Source organism: Anomaloglossus baeobatrachus, chromosome 6 (genome assembly GCF_048569485.1).
Source record: "Anomaloglossus baeobatrachus isolate aAnoBae1 chromosome 6, aAnoBae1.hap1, whole genome shotgun sequence".
NCBI lineage: Eukaryota > Metazoa > Chordata > Amphibia > Anura > Aromobatidae > Anomaloglossus > Anomaloglossus baeobatrachus.
In genome coordinates, this window is record NC_134358.1 from 580,892,174 (window position 1) to 580,915,958 (window position 23,785).

At 51.1% G+C, this 23,785-nt stretch overlaps 2 protein-coding genes across 7 annotated transcripts in view; one reads left to right on the top strand and one right to left on the bottom strand.

Moving 5' to 3' along the window:
* Nucleotides 1-23,785, bottom strand: part of LOC142243730 (uncharacterized) — a 1,240,762-nt gene that overhangs the window by 437,450 nt on the left and 779,527 nt on the right. The window lies entirely within an intron of this gene.
* SLC4A2 (solute carrier family 4 member 2) overlaps nucleotides 1-23,785 on the top strand; it is a 262,381-nt gene that overhangs the window by 147,868 nt on the left and 90,728 nt on the right. The window contains exons 12-13 of the mRNA XM_075315967.1: nucleotides 11,138-11,351; nucleotides 11,437-11,652. Coding sequence (XP_075172082.1) covers nucleotides 11,138-11,351; nucleotides 11,437-11,652 — 430 coding nt within the window. The remainder of the gene's footprint in view (nucleotides 1-11,137; nucleotides 11,352-11,436; nucleotides 11,653-23,785) is intronic.

Consider the following 23,785-nt stretch of genomic DNA (forward strand, 5'->3'; position numbering starts at 1 on the left):
CCCAGTCCCTGCTTCTTCTTTTGATCCTCCCTGTATGTCTCCTCCTTGTTCCTTTACCTTTAGGCCCAGTCCCTGCTTCTTCTTTTGAACCTCCCTATATGTCTCCTCCTCGTTTCTTTACCTTTAGGTCCAGTCCTTCCTTTCCAGTTTTGATCCTCCCTGTATGTCTCCTCCTCGTTCCTTTACCTTTAGGTCCAGTCCTTCCTTTTCAGTTTTGATCCTCCCTATATGTCTCCTCCTCGTTCCTTTACCTTTAGGCCCAGTCCCTGCTTCTTCTTTTGACCCTCCCTGTATGTCTCCTCCTCGTTCCTTTACCTTTAGGCCCAGTCCCTGCTTCTTCTTTTGATCCTCCCTGTATGTCTCCTCCTCGTTCCTTTACCTTTAGGTCCAGTCCTTCCTTCTTCTTTTGATCCTCCCTGTATGTCTCCTCCTCGTTCCTTTACCTTTTAGGTCCAGTCCTTCCTTTCCAGTTTTGATCCTCCCTGTATGTCTCCTCCTTGTTCCTTTACCTTTAGGTCCAGTCCTTCCTTTCCATTTTTGATCCTCCCTGTATGCCTCTTCCTCGTTTTTTACCTTTAGGCCCAGTACCTGCTTCTCTGTTTTTATCGTCCTTGTATGTCTCCTCCTCATTCCTTTACCTTTAGGCCAGTCCCTACTTTCCAGTTTTGATCCTCCCTGTATGTCTCCTCCTCGTTCCTTTACCTTTAGGCCCAGTCCCTGCTTCTTCTTTTGATCCTCCCTGTATGTCTCCTCCTCGTTCCTTTACCTTTAGGCCCAGTCCCTGCTTCTTCTTTTGATCCTCCCTGTATGTCTCCTCCTCGTTCCTTTACCTTTAGGCCCAGTCCCTGCTTCTTCTTTTGATCCTCCCTGTATGTCTCCTCCTCGTTCCTTCACCTTTAGGCCCAGTCCCTGCTTCTTCTTTTGATCCTCCCTGTATGTCTCCTCCTCGTTCCTCTACCTTTTAGGTCCAGTCCTTCCTTTCCAGTTTTGATCCTCCCTGTATGTCTCCTCCTCGTTCCTTTACCTTTAGGTCCAGTCCTTCCTTTCCATTTTTGATCCTCCCTGTATGTCTCCTCCTCGTTCCTTTACCTTTAGGTCCAGTCCTTTCTTTCCATTTTTGATCCTCCCTGTATGCCTCTTCCTCGTTTTTTACCTTTAAGCCCAGTACCTGCTTCTCTGTTTTTATCGTCCTTGTATGTCTCCTCCTCATTCCTTTACCTTTAGGCCAGTCCCTACTTTCCAGTTTTGATCCTCCCTGTATGTCACCTCCTCGTTCCTTTACCTTTAGGCCCAGTCCCTGCTTCTTCTTTTGATCCTTCCTGTATGTCTCTTCTTAATTCCTTTACCTTTAGGCCCAGTCCCTGCTTCTTCTTTTGAACCTCCCTATATGTCTCCTCCTCGTTCCTTTACCTTTAGGTCCAGTCCTTCCTTTCCAGTTTTGATCATCCCTGTATGTCTCCTCCTCGTTTCTTTACCTTTAGGTCCAGTCCTTCCTTTCCAGTTTTGATCCTTCCTGTATGTCTCCTCCTCGTACCTTTACCTTTAGGTCCAGTCCTTCCTTTCCAGTTTTGATCCTCCCTGTATGTTTCCTCCTAGTTCCTTTACCTTTAGGTCCAGTCCTTCCTTTCCAGTTTTGAACCTCCCTGTATGTCTCCTCCTTGTTCCTTTACCTTTAGGTCCAGTCCTTCCTTTCCAGTTTTGATCCTCCCTGTATGTCTCCTCCTCGTTCCTTTACCTTTAGGCCCAGTCCCTGCTTCTTCTTTTGAACCTCCCTATATGTCTCCTCCTCGTTCCTTTACCTTTAGGTCCAGTCCTTCCTTTCCAGTTTTGAACCTCCCTATATGTCTCCTCTGTGACGGGGTGTACATCAGAGCAAAGAGAGACAACAGGCCGAGGATGATCCAACAGGTTTACTAACAGGAATACAGGAACAGCACACGACAAGTCCAAATAAAACAGATTCGGGGGCACCTCCCGATAATCCAAAGTGCCAGATCACAACGTAATAGTCCTTTTCAGAGTCCCAGAAATCCCACACAATCCACTGGACGGCGAGGTCTGTCCGCAGATTCAGATCTCGCTCCCTTCCTCTTCAAAAACTCAACTCCCAACTGCATTTAGAAACAGGAGTGAATTGTTTGAGCTCGTGGGCCCGCCCCTCAAGGGTAGGGGTCTATGCAATGGTTGGGCCCACTAGAAGATTCTAGAAGGTTGGCTCCGAGATGTCTACAGGTTTGTGTAGTTGGCGTTATCCACTGCTTACGAAACAATGAGAAGTTCCCCTGGCTGTGTGGACAAGAGATAATTGCATTATGGGCCCAGAGACACAGGAGATGGGGGGAAGGTATGGTTACTTACATCCCAAGACATTTCAAAGTGTTCAGTAAGTACAACCAAAGGAAAGTGACATCACATCCTGACATAGTATTACAGCAAATACAGTGAGAAAGTAAAATACATCATGACAATTCCTTCCCCTCCCAACTTGTGTACGTACTAGGGACCTCTACAGGTCGCTGGTTAAGTACACGCAGGCATGGCTGACAGGACTCAAGGCTCCTCTTGCCTGGACAGTCCATCTGCATTTTGGTGTTGGCTGCCCCTTCTATATTGTATGGTAAAGTTATAGGGCTGCAGAGCCAGGCTCCATCGCAGTAAGCGTCCATTGTCCCCAGAGACTCTGTTCAGCCAGGTGAGGGGATTGTGATCAGTAACCACAGTGAATTCCCGTCCATACAGATACGGCCGTAGTTTCTTAAGGGCCCACACTACAGCCAGACATTCCTTCTCAACAGTTGCATAGGCCACTTCTCGGTCCAGCAGTTTCCGGCTGAGATAGGCGATGGGGTGCTCGTCCCCAGCTGCATTCACCTGGCTGAGGACAGCTCCCAGTCCATAAGCAGAGGCATCCGTTTGCACAATGAATCTCCTCTTGTAGTCTGGAGCAGCCAGGACAGGATCGCAGATCAAAGCATCCTTCAGCCGGTTAAAAGCCTCATCACAGGCTGGAGTCCAGATCACCAGCCGGGGCATTGTTTTCTTGGTCAGGTCGGTAAGAGGCTTGGCCACAGTACTGAAATGAGAAACAAATTTTCGGTAATAACTGGCAGTGCCCAGAAAAGCCATAACTTGTTTCTTAGTTTGGGGTACAGGCCAGTCTCTAATAGCCTGGATTTTGGCAGGCTCAGGTCGGAGCTTCCCTCCTCCCACTCTATGTCCTAGGTACTGGACTTCCCCCATCCCCAATTGGCATTTATCGGGTCGAATAGTTAGGCAGGCTGCAAGAATCAGGTCCAAAATAATGGCTACTTGATTCAGATGTTCCTCCCATGTGTGGCTGAAGACGGCGATATCATCCAAGTAGGCACAAGCAAAGTCATCACATCCCCGGAGGATCTGATCCACCATTCTCTGGAAGGTGGCCGGGGCATTTTTCATTCCAAAAGGCATGCTTAGAAATTCATACAGACCAAAGGGGGTAATAAAAGCGGACTGTTCTCTCCCTTCATCCGTTAGAGGGATCTGCCAGTATCCCTTACTGAGATCCAAGGTAGTGACATATCGGGACCCAGCCAGTCGGTCTAGAAGTTCGTCAATACGAGGCATTGGGTAAGGATCGCTGACGGTATGGTCGTTTAGTCGCCGATAGTCCACACAAAATCGAGTACTCCCATCCTTCTTGGGTACTAACACCACAGGGGAGGCCCAAGGGCTATGGGAGGCCTGGATTACCCCAAGCTGTAACATCTCCTCCAGTTCGTGCTGCATGGTGTTTCGAACTGATTCAGGTACCCGGTAAGGAGCCAGTTGTATGGGACGGATGCCCTGAGTGTCCACATGATGTTGGGTGACGGTGGTTCGACCTGGTTGGGATGAGAAAGCAGCCCGTCTCTGTTGAAGCACTTCCAGCATCTGGATTTTCTGTAAGGAGTCCAGGTAATCTCCCAGGGGAACCTGTTCCACAGTGGATGGGGCTCTCGCTGCTTCCACGAGATCAGGTAGAGAGTCCTCATCCTCTTGACCATCTTCTGAAGCCAACCGACAGCTTGCTATCATTGGAATGTTCCGGTCATGGTACTCCTTAATCATATTCACATGGACAGTCTTTTGCCTTAGCCCCTGATCATCTAAAGCAAGAAGGTAATTGGTATCATTCAGTTTTCTGAGAACCCGGAAGGGACCCTCCCATGTGGTCTGCAGTTTATTCTGCCGATGGGGAACAATCATTAAGACTTGTTGTCCTTCTACAAACTCCCGATAGCGTGCGTTACGGTCATACCATGTCTTCTGTCTGGTTTGAGCCATACGCAAATGACTCTGTGCAAAACTAGCAAGTTGGGCCAAGGTTTCTCGCAGCTTTAGGACATAAGGGACAACAGGGGTTCCTGTATCTTCAACTTGCCCCTCCCAGTATTCCTTGAGCAGGGTTAAGGGTCCTCGGACCTTTCTTCCATAGAGTAGTTCAAAGGGGGAGAACCCAGTGGACTCCTGGGGAACTTCCCGATAGGCAAACAAGAGATGGGGTAGGTACTTCTCCCAGTCTGAATCTCGGTCCGTGAAGGCCCTCAGCATATTCTTCAGAGTGCCGTTGAATCGTTCACAAAGTCCATTTGTTTGGGGATGATACGGGGTCGTTCGGATCGCTCGTACTCCACAGGTGCGCCACAGACACTGGACCAACTCTGACATAAACTGGGAGCCTTGGTCCGACAAGATCTCACTGGGGAATCCTACTCTGGTAAAAATAATAACCAAGGCCTCGGCCACCTTGGCTACAGAGATACTTGACAAGGCCACGGCTTCTGGATATCGGGTGGCGTAGTCCACAACAGTGAGAATGTACTGCTTTCCAGATTTACTTGGTTTAGCCAGAGGTCCAATGATATCAACAGCTACTCTTTGAAAGGGTTCTTCTATTATAGGGAGCGGTTGCAGGGGTGCCTTTGGGTGATCTCCGGGTCGCCCTCTACGCTGACATATGTCACAAGTTCGGCAGAAATGCGCCACTGCTTGGGAAATCCCCGGCCAATAAAAAGTTTGAGTCAATCGTCTCTCGGTGCGGGTTTTGCCTTGATGGCCAGCCGTAGGAATGTCATGAGCCAGGTGTAATAGGGGAATTCTGTACTTCTGAGGAACAATCAGCTGTTTGCTATAAGTCCAGGGCTTATCTAGGGAGTCGGCATTGGCAACCCTATACAGAAGTCCATTTTCTCTGATAATTCTTTCTCCGTTTTCCCCTAGCTGCCCTATTTCAGCCCGAGTTCTAAAACTAGCAAGGGTGGGGTCAGTCTCTACTTCTTGTCTAAACTGAACTTTATCCCAAGTAACATTCATATTATCCCCACAAGAAGAATCACTCACCGGCTGTAATGGCAGTTCTGGTGGCCTCAGTTCCATGGATGGGTTGTACACGTCCACATGGGCTGCTCTCTTGGCTTGACTTCTGGTTACCGCACCGACAAAGTGGCAATGAAGATTCCCCACATCATTTCCTAGAAGAACGTCTGCAGGGAGGCCGCTCATCACACCGACCACACATTGTTTTGCCCCAAAGCCATAATCCAGGGTCACACTCGCTCTTGGAATATATCTCTGGGTACCTCTTGCCAGTTCAATGGCAATTCCTGGTCCCTTTTGAATTGCTTGTGGTTGAATTACTCGGGGATCGGCTATGGTGAGGAAAGCCCCAGTGTCATGGAAGCCAACAACTTTTTGGCCATCCAGCACGACCTCCTGTAGATGTTTGTCCTGAAGATCAGAAGAACAGGTGGCTGGAGCTCGCACCCCATAGACTCCGGGTAGGGGAGCCAGGATATCTGAGTCACTTGGCAAGTCATCAGGCACAGAATCCAGCTCTTCTCCTGGTGAAGGTGTCTGTAGGTAATGAACAGGCAAAGGTGGTCTGTAGCTGTTCTGTCTACGAACACCTGGACATTGGAATTGCATGTGCCCAGGCTGCCCACATCCATAACATCTGCGCTCTGGGATTCTTCCTCCGCGTCGTATTCCCAAAGGTGGAGCATGAGTAATGCGAGGCACAGTCACACGAAGGTCCCCATGAGTTGACGGTCTAGGGTGATGGTGAACATTGGGGCCAGAAGGACCAAGGGCCACCAGCGTTGGGGGGTTGGTGTTTTTTTTCTCACTGGGTAGTAGTTTTTTCCACTGAGGCTTGATGGTGAGAGCCTCATCAGCTAGAGCTGCAGCTTCCTCCACAGTGGCTGGTCTCCTTTCACGCACCCATTCCCGGATCTCAGCGGGGCACTTGAAGTAAAACTGCTCTTTTAGGAGGACCTGGAGGACGGTCTCCAAGGTTAAGGCCTCCTCTGCCTCCAACCAACGATGCCACAGATGTTTGAGTTTGTGGGCATACATCTTGAAGGACACTTCCTCATCACATGCTAGAGTACGGAACTGAGTCCTGTAAGTGTCTGGCGTTACAGCATAATGTTCTAGAATAGTCTGTTTAATGTCCGCATACTCACAGTTCCACCGAGGGTCCATAGCTCTATAGGCTGCAGCAGCTCCACCCTCTAAGAGCCCAACCAGATGCCGGACGCGCTCCCTTTCTGGGACTTCCATTAATCGACACTGATGCTCAAAGTCCTGGAAGAAGCCCTCAATGTCACCAGCAGCCTCATTAAACTGCTTGAAGTCTTTGCGGGACACTCTGGGAAGTTCCCTCATGATGGGTGCTGGGGTTACAGTCTGTCTGGAACCTCTCGCGGCTTCCACAGCGAGCTGCTTATCCAGCAATGCCATCTCCTCCATCCTGCGCTCCTTCTCTTCAGCTCCACGCATGGCCTCCCTCTTATCTTCTATGGTGGCCTCATCTCCAAGCAGTGCCATCTTTTCCTTGTACCACACAACCCATTGACTTTTTTGGGTATTCACCTCCGGCTCCCGTCTTTGCTCCCCTTGCTGTGGAAATTGTTCCTCGGTGCCATCTTGCAGGCAAGCGTGTTCCAATGCCTCAATTAGTTGCTCCTTAGAGAGTCCTTTGTAGCCGACACCTAATTCACGGGCCTTTGTTTGTAGACTCGCCACAGTCCAGTTCCTGTATCCTGAGGTTCTGGTTTCAGACGTCGATTGGCTGTTGTCCTCCATTTCTTCTGCTCTGATCCCGCTGCTGCCACCAGTTTGTGACGGGGTGTACATCAGAGCAAAGAGAGACAACAGGCCGAGGATGATCCAACAGGTTTACTAACAGGAATACAGGAACAGCACACGACAAGTCCAAATAAAACAGATTCGGGGGCACCTCCCGATAATCCAAAGTGCCAGATCACAACGTAATAGTCCTTTTCAGAGTCCCAGAAATCCCACACAATCCACTGGACGGCGAGGTCTGTCCGCAGATTCAGATCTCGCTCCCTTCCTCTTCAAAAACTCAACTCCCAACTGCATTTAGAAACAGGAGTGAATTGTTTGAGCTCGTGGGCCCGCCCCTCAAGGGTAGGGGTCTATGCAATGGTTGGGCCCACTAGAAGATTCTAGAAGGTTGGCTCCGAGATGTCTACAGGTTTGTGTAGTTGGCGTTATCCACTGCTTACGAAACAATGAGAAGTTCCCCTGGCTGTGTGGACAGGAGATAATTGCATTATGGGCCCAGAGACACAGGAGATGGGGGGAAGGTATGGTTACTTACATCCCAAGACATTTCAAAGTGTTCAGTAAGTACAACCAAAGGAAAGTGACATCACATCCTGACATAGTATTACAGCAAATACAGTGAGAAAGTAAAATACATCATGACATCCTCCTCGTTCCTTTACCTTTAGGCCCAGTCCCTGCTTCTTCTTTTGATCCTTCCTGTATGTCTCTTCTTTTGATCCTTCCTGTATGTCTCTTCTTAATTCCTTTACCTTTAGGCCCAGTCCCTGCTTCTTCTTTTGAACCTCCCTATATGTCTCCTCCTCGTTCCTTTACCTTTAGGTCCAGTCCTTCCTTTCCAGTTTTGAGCCTCCCTATATGTCTCCTCCTCGTTGCTTTACCTTTAGGTCCAGTCCTTCCTTTCCAGTTTTGATCCTCCCTGTATGTCTCCTCCTCGTTCCTTTACCTTTAGGTCCAGTCCTTCCTTTCCAGTTTTGATCCTCCCTGTATGTCTCCTCCTCGTTCCTTTACCTTTAGGCCCAGTCCCTGCTTCTTCTTTTGATCCTTCCTGTATGTCTCTTCTTAATTCCTTTACCTTTAGGCCCAGTCCCTGCTTCTTCTTTTGAACCTCCCTATATGTCTCCTCCTCGTTCCTTTACCTTTAGGTCCAGTCCTTCCTTCTTCTTTTGATCCTTCCTGTATGTCTCCTCCTCGTTCCTTTACCTTTAGGCCCAGTCCCTGCTTCTTCTTTTGATCCTCCCTGTATGTCTCCTCCTCGTTCCTTTACCTTTAGGTCCAGTCCTTCCTTCTTCTTTTGATCCTCCCTGTATGTCTCCTCCTCGTTCCTTTACCTTTTAGGTCCAGTCCTTCCTTTCCAGTTTTGATCCTCCCTTTCCAGTTTTGATCCTCCCTGTATGTCTCCTCCTTGTTCCTTTACCTTTAGGTCCAGTCCTTCCTTTCCATTTTTGATCCTCCCTGTATGCCTCTTCCTCGTTTTTTACCTTTAGGCCCAATACCTGCTTCTCTGTTTTTATCGTCCTTGTATGTCTCCTCCTCATTCCTTTACCTTTAGGCCAGTCCCTACTTTCCAGTTTTGATCCTCCCTGTATGTCTCCTCCTCGTTCCTTTACCTTTAGGCCCAGTCCCTGCTTCTTCTTTTGATCCTCCCTGTATGTCTCCTCCTCGTTACTTTACCTTTAGGCCCAGTCCCTGCTTCTTCTTTTGATCCTCCCTGTATGTCTCCTCCTCGTTCCTTTACCTTTAGGCCCAGTCCCTGCTTCTTCTTTTGATCCTCCCTGTATGTCTCCGCCTCGTTCCTTCACCTTTAGGCCCAGTCCCTGCTTCTTCTTTTGATCCCCCCTGTATGTCTCCTCCTCGTTCCTCTACCTTTTAGGTCCAGTCCTTCCTTTCCAGTTTTGATCCTCCCTGTATGTCTCCTCCTCGTTCCTTTACCTTTAGGTGCAGTCCTTCCTTTCAATTTTTGATCCTCCCTGTATGCCTCTTCCTCGTTTTTTACCTTTAAGCCCAGTACCTGCTTCTCTGTTTTTATCGTCCTTGTATGTCTCCTCCTCGTTCCTTTACCTTTAGGCCCAGTCCCTGCTTCTTCTTTTGATCCTTCCTGTATGTCTCTTCTTTTGATCCTTCCTGTATGTCTCTTCTTAATTCCTTTACCTTTAGGCCCAGTCCCTGCTTCATCTTTTGAACCTCCCTATATGTCTCCTCCTCGTTCCTTTACCTTTAGGTCCAGTCCTTCCTTTCCAGTTTTGAGCCTCCCTATATGTCTCCTCCTCGTTGCTTTACCTTTAGGTCCAGTCCTTCCTTTCCAGTTTTGATCCTCCCTGTATGTCTCCTCCTCGTTCCTTTACCTTTAGGTCCAGTCCTTCCTTTCCAGTTTTGATCCTCCCTGTATGTCTCCTCCTCGTTCCTTTACCTTTAGGCCCAGTCCCTGCTTCTTCTTTTGATCCTTCCTGTATGTCTCTTCTTAATTCCTTTACCTTTAGGCCCAGTCCCTGCTTCTTCTTTTGAACCTCCCTATATGTCTCCTCCTCGTTCCTTTACCTTTAGGTCCAGTCCTTCCTTTCCAGTTTTGATCATCCCTGTATGTCTCCTCCTCGTTTCTTTACCTTTAGGTCCAGTCCTTCCTTTCCAGTTTTGATCCTTCCTGTATGTCTCCTCCTCGTTCCTTTACCTTTAGGTCCAGTCCTTCCTTTCCAGTTTTGATCCTCCCTGTATGTTTCCTCCTCGTTCCTTTACCTTTAGGTCCAGTCCTTCCTTTCCAGTTTTGATCCTCCCTGTATGTTTCCTCCTAGTTCCTTTACCTTTAGGTCCAGTCCTTCCTTTCCAGTTTTGAACCTCCCTATATGTCTCCTCCTCGTTCCTTTACCTTTAGGTCCAGTCCTTCCTTTCCAGTTTTGAACCTCCCTATATGTCTCCTCCTCGTTCCTTTACCTTTAGGTCCAGTCCTTCCTTTCCAGTTTTGATCCTTCCTGTATGTCTCCTCCTCGTTCCTTTACCTTTAGGTCCAGTCCTTCCTTTCCAGTTTTGAACCTCCCTATTTGTCTCCTCCTCGTTCCTTTACCTTTAGGTCCAGTCCTTCCTTTCCAGTTTTGATCCTTCCTGTATGTCTCCTCCTCGTTCCTTTAACTTTAGGTCCAGTCCTTCCTTTCCAGTTTTGATCGTTCCTGTATGTCTCCTCCTCGTTCCTTTACCTTTATGCCCAGTCCCTGCTTCTTCTTTTGATCCTCCCTGTATGTCTCCTCCTCGTTCCTTTACCTTTAGGTCCAGTCCTTCCTTTCCAGTTTTGATCCTCCCTGTATGTTTCCTCCTCGTTCCTTTACCTTTAGGTCCAGTCCTTCCTTTCCAGTTTTGATCCTTCCTGTATGTCTCCTCCTCGTTCCTTTACCTTTAGGTCCAGTCCTTCCTTTCCAGTTTTGAACCTCCCTATATGTCTCCTCCTCGTTCCTTTACCTTTAGGTCCAGTCCTTCCTTTCCAGTTTTGAACCTCCCTATATGTCTCCTCCTCGTTCCTTTACCTTTAGGTCCAGTCCTTCCTTTCCAGTTTTGATCCTTCCTGTATGTCTCCTCCTCGTTCCTTTACCTTTTAGGTCCAGTCCTTCCTTTCCAGTTTTGAACCTCCCTATATGTCTCCTCCTCGTTCCTTTACCTTTAGGTCCAGTCCTTCCTTTCCAGTTTTGATCCTTCCTGTATGTCTCCTCCTCGTTCCTTTACCTTTAGGTCCAGTCCTTCCTTTCCAGTTTTGATCCTTCCTGTATGTCTCCTCCTCGTTCCTTTACCTTTAGGCCCAGTCCCTGCTTCTTCTTTTGATCCTCCCTGTATGTCTCCTCCTCGTTCCTTTACCTTTAGGTCCAGTCCTTCCTTTCCAGTTTTGATCCTCCCTGTATGTTTCCTCCTTGTTTCTTTACCTTTAGGCCCAGTACCTGCTTCTCTGTTTTTATCGTCCTTGTATGCCTCCTCCTTGTTCCTTTACCTTTAGGCCCAGTCCCTCTTTCTCCGTTTTGACCCTCCCTGTATGTCTCCTCCTCAGTCCTTCCACGAGGCTGCCTACCTTGCTGATGATCGCCAAGATCTCCTAAATGCGATTAATGAGTTCCTAGACTGCAGCATTGTGCTGCCGCCCTCGGAGGTGATGGGAGAAGAGCTCCTACGCTCTGTAGCTCTGTTCCAACGAGAAATGCTGAGACGACGCCAAGGGCCGGAGAAGAAGGTCCTGGAGGAGGCGAGCACCACCCCAGAAACAGGTTGCCTTCTCTGTCTTCTGTGTGATAACCTCTCTCTTCTTCTTCCCTGCTTCACCTGGCTCATTGCTGTCTTTCTCCATTGTAGCTCTCCTGATAAAAGCTGCAGTATCCGGTGATGGTGGAGATGATCCTCTGCGTAGGACGGGCCGGCCATTCGGAGGTCTTGTGCGAGATATCCAGCGGCGTTATCCAAAATACGCAAGTGATTTTCGTGATGCCCTAGATCCACAATGCATGGCCGCGGTCATTTTCATCTATTTTGCAGCCCTGTCACCTGCAATAACATTCGGAGGTCTTCTGGGTGAGCGTTCCCCATATATTATGTCTACTTCTTTTTCTAAAACTCGTACTCACCGATGATCAGCATCTTCTCCAGCATCTACAGCCTCGAGCCTTGTACAGCGCAGGGTCTGGCCTGTCTACAACTTCACTGGGTAGAGGAGGCTCCAGGGCCCGGTCACTGGCTCCTGGTACGAACTTCGGGGGAGAGGGGCAGTTTTACACATAACGAGAAGGAGGACAGTGTGTGGTGTATTGGGGGGAGAGGGGCAGTTTTACACATAATGAGGAGGAGGACAGTGTGTGGTGTATTGGGGGAGAGGGGCAGATTTACACATAATGAGGAGGAGGACAGTGTGTGGTGTATTGGGGGGAGAGGGGCAGTTTTACACATAACGAGGAGGAGGACAGTGTGTGGTGTATTGGGGGGAGAGGGGCAGATTTACACATAATGAGGAGGAGGACAGTGTGTGGTGTATTTTGGAGAGGGGCAGATTTGCACATAATGAGAAGGAGGACAGTGTGTGGTGTATTGGGGAGAGGGGCAGATTTGCACATAATGAGGAGGACAGTGTGTGGTGTATTGGGGGAGGGGGGCAGTTTTGCACATAATGAGGAGGAGGACAGTGTGTGGTGTATTGGGGGAGAGGGGCAGTTTTGCACACAATGAGGAGGAGGACAGTGTGTGGTGTATTGGGGGAGAGGGGCAGTTTTGCACATAATGAGGAGGAGGACAGTGTGTGGTGTATTGGGGAGGAGGGGTAGTTTTGCACATAATGAGAAGGAGGACAGTGTGTGGTGTATTGGGGGAGAGGGGCAGTTTTGCACATAATGAGGAGGAGGAGGACAGTGTGTGGTGTATTGGGGGGAGAGGGGTAGTTTTGCACATAATGAGGAGGACAGTGTGTGGTGTATTGGGGGAGGGGGGCAGTTTTGCACATAATGAGGAGGAGGACAGTGTGTGGTGTATTGGGGGAGAGGGGCAGTTTTGCACACAATGAGGAGGAGGACAGTGTGTGGTGTATTGGGGGAGAGGGGCAGTTTTGCACATAATGAGGAGGAGGACAGTGTGTGGTGTATTGGGGAGGAGGGGTAGTTTTGCACATAATGAGGAGGAGGACAGTGTGTGGTGTATTGGGGGAGAGGGGCAGTTTTGCACATAATGAGGAGGAGGACAGTGTGTGGTGTATTGGGGGGAGAGGGGTAGTTTTGCACATAATGAGGAGGACAGTGTGTGGTGTATTGGGGGAGGGGGGCAGTTTTGCACATAATGAGGAGGAGGACAGTGTGTGGTGTATTGGGGGAGAGGGGCAGTTTTGCACACAATGAGGAGGAGGACAGTGTGTGGTGTATTGGGGGAGAGGGGCAGTTTTGCACATAATGAGGAGGAGGACAGTGTGTGGTGTATTGGGGAGGAGGGGTAGTTTTGCACATAATGAGAAGGAGGACAGTGTGTGGTGTATTGGGGGAGAGGGGCAGTTTTGCACATAATGAGGAGGAGGACAGTGTGTGGTGTATTGGGGGAGAGGGGCAGTTTTGCACATAATGAGGAGGAGGACAGTGTGTGGTGTATTGGGGGAGAGGGACAGATTTGCACATAATGAGGAGGAGGACAGTGTGTGGTGTATTGGGGGGAGAGGGGTAGTTTTGCACATAATGAGGAGGAGGACAGTGTGTGGTGTATTGGGGAGAGGGGCAGATTTGCACATAACGAGGAGGAGGACAGTGTGTGGTGTATTGGGGAGAGGGGCAGATTTGCACATAACGAGGAGGAGGACAGTGTGTGGTGTATTGGGGAGAGGGGCAGATTTGCACATAATGAGGAGGAGGACAGTGTGTGGTGTATTGGGGGGAGAGGGGTAGTTTCTTCGGCGCTCCATTGGGAGACCCAGACGATTGGGTGTATAGCTACTGCCTCCGGAGGCCACACAAAGCATTACACTAAAAAGTGTAAGGCCCCTCCCCTTCTGGCTATACACCCCCAGTGGGATCACTGGCTCACCAGTTTTCTGCTTTGTGCGAAGGAGGTCAGACATCCACGCATAGCTCCACTGTTTTTAGTCAGCAGCAGCTGCTGACTATGTCGGATGGAAGAAAAGTGGGCCCATATGGGGCCCCCAGCATGCTCCCTTCTCACCCCACTTTTGTCGGGTGTTTGTTAAGGTTGAGGTACCTATTGCTGGTACGGAGGCTGGAGCCCACATGCTGTTTTCCTTCCCCATCCCCCCTCAGGGCTCTGGGTGAAGTGGGATCTTACAGGTCTCCAGGCACTGAGACCGGGCTCCATCCACAGACCCAGAGAACCTGCTGGATATGGAGCTGGGTATCGTCAGGGACAGGCCCTGCTACATTAAGGTACTCTGTGTCCCCGGGCAAGCGCGCACACACACACCAGCATTGCTGGGAGTGTTAGTGCGCCGGGGGCGACAGCGCGGAGCGCTCGTGCTATTATTCACTGCAGCTTAGCTGAGTGAATTTATGTATTGGGAACTGCCGCGCCGGCCGCTGCTGGGTGTTTTTTACATTGTGGCGCGGCTGGGACTTGTGGTGCGCCGGGGACTTCCGCGCGGGCCGTGCACATGGACGGCCGCGCTTATTACTTGAGTCCCCGGCTTTGCGGCCTAGTTTTCGTTTCGTTCCCGCCTCCAGCCCTGCCAGTCAGGGGAGAGGCGGGACGCTGTACAGACAGTCAGCGCCGAGAGCTGGAGTCTGCTTTGCATTCTCCAGCCCCCTTCACTGGACACAGTGGGACGCCAGTTTCCCGCTCTTGTCTGGGGCACGCCCACGGCCCGCCCCTCGTCACACGAGCTGGAGAAGGACGCCGGCAGCCATTCCTGCACGCAGTCCGAGCTGGGGAACGGAGACATGCTCTGGGCAACCAACACAGGGCTCTGGCGACCACACACCCGCGTTATAGGCGGGCGGTAAGCAGCACCTGAAGTGCTGACCCCACTAAATACCGAAGTGTCCATTTGTATTTTATGCTTGTATGCTATACACTGCACTGTAGGTCGCTATCTTTGGCTATATGCCCTCCTAGATGGCGAGATAACAGCAGCAAAAACGCAAGGGTGCTAAGGCACAGGTTTTCTAGGCTGCTTGTATTGCATGGCTGAAGTGTTCATTTGTACTTATGCTTGTATGCTATACATTGCACTGTACGGTCGCTATTCTTGGCCATATTCTCCTAGAGGGCTGGACAACTGCAGCAAAAAAGCATGGGTGCCAAGGCACAGGCTTTATAGGCTGCTTGTACTGCATGTGCTGAAGTGTTCATTTGTACTTATGCTTGTATGCCATACATTGCACTGTACGGTCGCTACTCTGGGCTATATTCTCCTAGAGGGCTGGACAACAGCAGCAAAAAAGCAAGGGTGCCAAGGCACAGGCTTTCTATGCTGCTTGTATTGCATGTGCTGAAGTGTTTATGCTTGTATGCTATACATTGCATAGATGGCTTGAATACAGCAGCAAAAAAGCAACAAGGCTTCCTATGCTGTTTTTTCCTGCATGTGAGACTGTTCCACCGGCAGGTTCCACTGACCCCCATTGTGTGCATCAGCCGGGGTCTCTACTAGAGGTGGCCAAAGGAACCATCTGTGAACCCTGTCCAGGGACAGGGACGGAGTTGCAGTTTCGGCTGATAGATTGTCATGGGATAGAGACTTTGCAGTCCAGACAGGCCATGGGCAATCTTGAGTTAGGGGTGCTTCACACACAGCGAGCTCGCTGCCGAGATCGCTGCTGAGTCACGCTTTTTGTGACGCAGCAGTGACCTCATTAGCGATCTCGCTGTGTGTGACAATGAGCAGCGATCTGGCCCCTGCTGCGAGATCGCTGCTCGTTACACACAGCCCTGGTTCGTTTTCTTCAAAGCCGCTCTCCCGCTGTGACACACAGATCGCTGTGTGTGACAGCGAGAGAGCGACAAATGAAGCGAGCAGGGAGCAGGAGCCGGCATCTGACAGCTGAGGTAAGCTGTATCCAAGATAAACATCGGGTAACCAAGGTGGTTACCCGATATTTACCTTAGTTACGAGCCTCTGCAGCTCTCACGCTGCCTGTGCTGCCGGCTCCGGCTCTCTGCACATGTAGCTGCTGTACACATCGGGTTAATTAACCCGATGTGTACAGCAGCTAGGAGAGCAAGGAGCCAGCGCTAAGCAGTGTGCGCGGCTCCCTGCTCTCTGAACATGTAGCTGCATTACACATCGGGTTAATTAACCCGATGTGTACTGTAGCTATGGTAGGAGAGCAAGGAGCCAGCGCTCAGTGTGCGCGGCTCCCTGCTCCCTGCACACACAGCTGTGCGCTGGTAACTAATGTAAACATCGGGTATCCATACCCGATGTTTACCTTAGTTACCAGTCTCCGCAGCTGCCAGACGGCAGCTCCGTGCAAGCGCAGCGTCGCTTGCACGTCGCTGCTGGCTGGGGGCTGTTCACTGGTCGCTGGTGAGATCTGCCTGTTTGACAGCTCACCAGCGACCATGTAGCGATGCAGCAGCGATCCTGACCAGGTCAGATCGCTGGTCGGATCGCTGCTGCATCGCTAAGTGTGAAGGTACCCTAATGCTCCCTGGCCACCCTCATTTGGAACGTAATCAGTGCTCCGGGGGGGTCCCAGGCATTCCAGGGTGAAGGCTCTGACACGGACGGCAGTCCCAGACAGCCTAAGCTAGCTCGCTGGGTGCGACACTCGGCTTCATCACTGGTCAAGGTCCCAGTAAGGACTCTCTGTATGATGAGGCAGACGTAGCTGATCAGGGCTTTGGTCCTGACATCGCTCTCAATCCGGATACACCGGATGGTGACGCCATAGTGAATGATCTTATAGCGTCCATCAATGGCATGTTGGATATTGCTCCCTCAGCTCCCCCAGTGGAGGAGTCAGCTTCACAGCAGGAGAAATCCTTTTTCAGTATCTCATGCGTATATTGCGTATTTTTCTGGCCACGCTGACTTCAGAGAAGCAGTTCAGAAACACCACGCTTACCAGATAAGCGTTTTCTCCAAACGTTTTAAGGATACACGTTATCCCTTTCCCCTGACGTGGTAAAGCGCTAGACCCAGGGTCCAAAGGTGGATCCCCCAATCTCCAGGCTTGCGGCTAGATCCATAGTTGCAGTGAAGATGGGATCTCACTTAAAGATGCCATTAACAGACAGATAGACCTCGGGTTGAAATCTGTCTGTGAAGCTATCAGCGTGTCGGTTGCTCCGGCATTCGCAGCCGTATGGGCACTCTATCCTATTTCAGCTGGGCTTGCGCAGCTGGTCTTGAGCACATGTACATCTGTGCCGCAGGTGGTGTCCTTAACCTCGCAATGTCTGCATTGCGACTTACCCTAGTAATGCTGTCCTGGGGGGACAGTCGAGGTTGGTCCTTCCCAGGCTCGGGCAAGTCAAAATTGTACTCATCTAAAAGGGCTCAAAAGGCTCAGAGGGGCTCAGATTCCGGCCGGGCTCATTCACGCCCAAGGAAGGCAGCAGGAGGAACCGCTACCAAGGCGGTCTCCTCATGACTTTCAGCTCTCTCTCTCCGCATCCGCGGTTGGTGGCAGAATCTCCCGCTTGGCGACATTTAGCTGCCACAGGTCACAGACCGGTGGGTGAGAGACATTTTGTCTCACGTGTACAGGATAGAGCTCTGTTCTCGTCCTCCGACTCGATTCTTCAGAACTTCCCCCCCCCCCCCCTCCCCCCACCGAGCCGATGCTCTTCTGCAGGCAGAAGAAGTGGTAATCCCTGTTCCTCTTCAGGAACAAGACACGGTTTTTTCCTCCAATCTGATTGGGGTGCCAAAAAAGGGGGTGGCTCTTTCCGTTCCGTTCTGGACCTATAACTGCTCACCAAGCACGTGAAGGTCAGGCGGTTCCGGATGTAACCCTCTGCTCCGTCATTGCCTCAATGTCGCAAGGAGATTTCCTAGCATCAATAGACATCAGGATGCTTTTCTCCACGTGCCGATTGCTCCAGAGCACCAGCGTTTGCTACGTTTTCGTTATTGAAGACGAGCATCTTCAGTGCGTAGCCCTGCCCTTCGGTCTGGCGACAGCCCTACGGGTTTTCACCAAGTTCAGGGCAGCAGTGGGACCAGTCCTGCACTCTCAGGGTCACTCTGTGATCCTTACTGGGACGATCCACTTGTCAAGGCACCCTCTCAAGAGGCATGCCAACACAGCCTGAACGTGGCGCTGGAGACTCTCCAGAGTTTCGGGTGGATCATCAACTTTCAAGGTTACATCGGGCACCGACCCAATCGCTGACATATCTGGGCATGGAGTTTCACACTCCCTCAGCGATAGTGAAGCTTCCGCTGGACAAGCAGCGTTCACTACAGACGGGGGTGCAGTCTCTCCTTCAAGGCCAGTCGCACCCCTTAAGACGCCTCATGCAGAGGCAGTCACTTTCGCGCAGTTTCATCTGCGTCCACTTCAATAGGACATGCTTTGCCAATGGGTTGGGGAGTCGACGTCCCTAGACAGGAACGTTTCCCTTCTCAGACGGTCAAGGACTCTCTTCAGAGGAGTCCATCCTTCAGATCAATGTTAAGGAAAACAGATCCGAATTCAGTCGGACAATTCCACAGCGGTGGCATACATCACCCACCAAGGCGGAACACGCATCGCCAAGCCTACCAGGCAATCCGGCGGATTCTGATGTGGGTGGAAGACAGAGCATCCACCATATCCGCAGTTCACATCCCGGGCGTAGGAAATTGGGAAGCAGACTTCCTCAGTCGCCTGGGTATGGACGCAGGGGAATGGCCTCTGCACCCAGAATGGTGTCAGGAAATCTGTGGCCGCTGGGGGATGCCGGATGTCGACCTAATGGCGTCTCGGCACAACAACAAGGTCCCGATTTTCATGGCGTGGTCTCACGAGCAAAGTGCTCTGGCGGCAGGCGCCCTAGTTCAGGATTGGTCGCAGTTCCAGCTACCCTATGTGTTCTACCTCTGGCACTGTTGCCCAGAGTGCTACGCAAGCTCAGCTCCGCTTGCCGCCGCGCCATCCTCGTCGCCCCAGACTGGCCGAGGAGGTCGTGGTTCCCGGATCTGTGGCATCTCACGGTCGGCCAACCGTGGGCACTCTCAGACCGGCCAGACTTACTGTCCCAAGGGCCGTTTTTTCCACTGAATTCTACGGCCCTGATCCTGACTGTGTGGCCATCGAGTCCGAGATCCTAGCGTCTTCAGGATTATCTCAAGACGTCATTGCCACCATGAGACGGGCTAGGAAGCCGACGTCTGCCAAGATCTACCACAAGACGTGGAAGATATTCTTATCTTAGCGCTCTGCTCAGGGAGTGTCTCCCTGGACATTTGCATTGCCTACTTTTTCTTCCTTCCTGCATTCTGGTTTGGGAAAAGGTTTGTCGCTCGGCTCCCTTAACGGATGAGTCCCAGCGCTGTCTGTATTCTTTCAGAAGCGCATAGTACGACTTCCTCAGGTACGCACGTTCCTGTAGGGGGTTGGTCACATTGTCCCTCCGTACAAGAGGCCGTTAGACCCATGGGATCTGTACAGGGTAATAATTGCTCTCCAGGAGCCGCCCTTTGAGCCTCTGAGGGATGTTTTTTCTCACTTTCTCGACTGTCACAGAAAGTGGCCTTTTTGGTAACGGTCACGTCTCTTCAGAGAGTGTCCGAGCTCGCAGCGCGGTCATCCAAAGCTCCCTTCCTGGTGTTTCACCAAGACAAGGTAGTGCTGCGCCTGATTCCGGGGTTTCTCCCTAAGGTGGTATCCCCCTTTCATCTCAGTCAGGATATCTCCTTACCTTCCTTTTGTCCTCATCCAGTTCATCGATATGAATTGGATTTACATTTGTTGGATCTGGTGAGAGCACTCAGAATCTACATTTCCCGCACGGCGCCCCTGCGCCGCTCGGATGCACTCTTTGTCCTTGTCGCTGGTAAGCGCAAAGGGTCGCAGGCTTCTAAGGCCACCCTGGCTCGATGGATCAAGGAACCAATTCTTGAGGCCTACCGTTCTGCTGGGCTTCCGGTTCCATCAGGGCTGAAGGCCCATTCTACCAGAGCCGTGGGTGCGTCCTGGGCATTGCGTCACCAGGCTACGGCTCAACAGGTGTGCCAGGCAGCTACCTGGTCGAGTCTGCACACTTTCACCAAACATTATCAGGTGCATACCTATGCTTCGGCGGACGCCAGCCTAGGTAGAAGAGTCCTGCAGGCGGCAGTTGCCTCCCCGTAGGGGAGGGCTGTCTTGCAGCTCTAACATGAGGTATTTCTTTACCCACCCAGGGACAGCTTTTGGACGTCCCAATCGTCTGGGTCTCCCAATGGAGCGCCGAAGAAGAAGGGAATTTTGTTACTTACCGTAAATTCCTTTTCTTCTAGCTCCTATTGGGAGACCCAGCGCCCGCCCTGTTGTCCTTCGGGATTTTTGGTTGTTTTTCGGGTACACATGTTGTTCATGTTGAATGGTTTTCAGTTCTCCGATGTTACTTCGGAGTGAATTTGTTTAAACCAGTTATTGGCTTTCCTCCTTCTTGCTTTTGCACTAAAACTGGTGAGCCAGTGATCCCACTGGGGGTGTATAGCCAGAAGGGGAGGGGCCTTACACTTTTTAGTGTAATGCTTTGTGTGGCCTCCGGAGGCAGTAGCTATACACCCAATCGTCTGGGTCTCCCAATAGGAGCTAGAAGAAAAGGAATTTACGGTAAGTAACAAAATTCCCTTCTTTGCACATAATGAGGAGGAGGACAGTGTAGTGTATTGGGGGGAGAGGGGCAGATTTTCACATAATGAGGAGGAGGACAGTGTGTGGTGTATTGGGGAGAAGGGCAGTTTTGCACATAATGAGAAGGAGGACAGTGTGTGGTGTATTGGGGAGAAGGGCAGTTTTGCACATAATGAGAAGGAGGACAGTGTGTGGTGTATTGGGGGAGAGGGGCAGTTTTGCACACAATGAGGAGGAGGACAGTGTGTGGTGTATTGGGGGAGAGGGGCAGATTTACACATAATGAGGAGGAGGACAGTGTGTGGTGTATTGGGGGGAGAGGGGCAGTTTTACACATAACGAGGAGGAGGACAGTGTGTGGTGTATTGGGGGAGAGGGGCAGATTTACACATAATGAGGAGGAGGACAGTGTGTGGTGTATTGGGGGGAGAGGGGCAGTTTTACACATAACGAGGAGGAGGACAGTGTGTGGTGTATTGGGGGGAGAGGGGCAGATTTACACATAATGAGGAGGAGGACAGTGTGTGGTGTATTTTGGAGAGGGGCAGATTTGCACATAATGAGAAGGAGGACAGTGTGTGGTGTATTGGGGAGAGGGGCAGATTTGCACATAATGAGGAGGACAGTGTGTGGTGTATTGGGGGAGGGGGGCAGTTTTGCACATAATGAGGAGGAGGACAGTGTGTGGTGTATTGGGGGAGAGGGGCAGTTTTGCACACAATGAGGAGGAGGACAGTGTGTGGTGTATTGGGGGAGAGGGGCAGTTTTGCACATAATGAGGAGGAGGACAGTGTGTGGTGTATTGGGGAGGAGGGGTAGTTTTGCACATAATGAGAAGGAGGACAGTGTGTGGTGTATTGGGGGAGAGGGGCAGTTTTGCACATAATGAGGAGGAGGAGGACAGTGTGTGGTGTATTGGGGGGAGAGGGGTAGTTTTGCACATAATGAGGAGGACAGTGTGTGGTGTATTGGGGGAGGGGGGCAGTTTTGCACATAATGAGGAGGAGGACAGTGTGTGGTGTATTGGGGGAGAGGGGCAGTTTTGCACACAATGAGGAGGAGGACAGTGTGTGGTGTATTGGGGGAGAGGGGCAGTTTTGCACATAATGAGGAGGAGGACAGTGTGTGGTGTATTGGGGAGGAGGGGTAGTTTTGCACATAATGAGAAGGAGGACAGTGTGTGGTGTATTGGGGGAGAGGGGCAGTTTTGCACATAATGAGGAGGAGGACAGTGTGTGGTGTATTGGGGGGAGAGGGGTAGTTTTGCACATAATGAGGAGGACAGTGTGTGGTGTATTGGGGGAGGGGGGCAGTTTTGCACATAATGAGGAGGAGGACAGTGTGTGGTGTATTGGGGGAGAGGGGCAGTTTTGCACACAATGAGGAGGAGGACAGTGTGTGGTGTATTGGGGGAGAGGGGCAGTTTTGCACATAATGAGGAGGAGGACAGTGTGTGGTGTATTGGGGAGGAGGGGTAGTTTTGCACATAATGAGAAGGAGGACAGTGTGTGGTGTATTGGGGGAGAGGGGCAGTTTTGCACATAATGAGGAGGAGGACAGTGTGTGGTGTATTGGGGGAGAGGGGCAGTTTTGCACATAATGAGGAGGAGGACAGTGTGTGGTGTATTGGGGGAGAGGGACAGATTTGCACATAATGAGGAGGAGGACAGTGTGTGGTGTATTGGGGGGAGAGGGGTAGTTTTGCACATAATGAGGAGGAGGACAGTGTGTGGTGTATTGGGGAGAGGGGCAGATTTGCACATAACGAGGAGGAGGACAGTGTGTGGTGTATTGGGGAGAGGGGCAGATTTGCACATAACGAGGAGGAGGACAGTGTGTGGTGTATTGGGGAGAGGGGCAGATTTGCACATAATGAGGAGGAGGACAGTGTGTGGTGTATTGGGGGGAGAGGGGTAGTTTTGCACATAATGAGGAGGAGGACAGTGTAGTGTATTGGGGGGAGAGGGGCAGATTTTCACATAATGAGGAGGAGGACAGTGTGTGGTGTATTGGGGAGAAGGGCAGTTTTGCACATAATGAGAAGGAGGACAGTGTGTGGTGTATTGGGGAGAAGGGCAGTTTTGCACATAATGAGAAGGAGGACAGTGTGTGGTGTATTGGGGGAGAGGGGCAGTTTTGCACATAATGAGGAGGAGGACAGTGTGTGGTGTATTGGGGGAGAGGGGCAGATTTGCACATAACGAGGAGGAGGACAGTGTGTGGTGTATTGGGGGAGAGGGACAGATTTGCACATAACGAGGAGGAGGACAGTGTGTGGTGTATTGGGGGAGAGGGGTAGTTTTGCACATAATGAGGAGGAGGACAGTGTGTGGTGTATTGGGGAGAGGGACAGTTTTGCACATAATGAGGAGGAGGACAGTGTGTGGTGTATTGGGTAGAGGGGTGGTTTTGCACGTATTGATGAGGGGGACAGTGTGTGGTGTATTGGGGGGAGAGGGGCGGTTTTGCACATAATGAGGATGAGGACAGTGTGTGGTGTATTGGGGGAGAGGGGCGGTTTTGCACATAATGAGGAGGAGGACAGTGTGTGGTGTATTTGGGGGAGAGGGGCGGTTTTTCACATAATGAGGATGAGGACAGTGTGTGGTGTATTGGGTAGAGGGGCGGTTTTGCATGTATTGATGAGGGGGACAGTGTTGGACGTATTTGGGGGGAGAGGGGCAGTTTTCTGCATATTGGATGGAGGGGCAGTTTTCACATAATGAGGAGGAGGACAGTGTGTGGTGTATTTGGGGGAGAGGGGCGGTTTTGCACATAATGAGGATGAGGACAGTGTGTGGTGTATTGGGTAGAGGGGCAGTTTTGCACGTATTGATGAGGGGGACAGTGTTGGATGTATTTTGGGGGGAGAGGGGCAGTTTTCTGCATATTGGATGGAGGGGCAGTTTTGCGCACATTGAGGAGGAGGGCAGTGTTGGGTGTATTTGGGGGAGAGGGGCGGTTTTGCACATAATGAGGATGAGGACAGTGTGTGGTGTATTGGGTAGAGGGGCAGTTTTGCACGTATTGATGAGGGGGACAGTGTTGGACGTATTTGGGGGGGAGAGGGGCAGTTTTCTGCACATTTTAGGGAGGGGCAGTTTTGCGCACATTGAGGAGGAGGGCAGTGTTGGGTGTACTGAGGATTGAGGGGAAGATTCGGGTGACTTGATTGTGGACCCTGCAGTTTCTCGGGGGCACCGAGGAGGGGGCAGTGTCAGAAATATTGAGGGACCTGCAGTGTCGGATGTATTGGGGGAAGAGGGGCAGATTCGGACATATTGAGTGGGGGGATGTGGAGTTTCTCAGGCGTATAAGAAGGGGCAATGTCTGTTGTACTGAGGGACGTACAGAGTTGGACATATTAAGAGGAGAGTTGCAGATTCGGAAATATTGAGGGGGGCCCGGAGTCTCTCGAGGGTACGACCTGGGGGTCTTCCTCTATTGCACGTCCT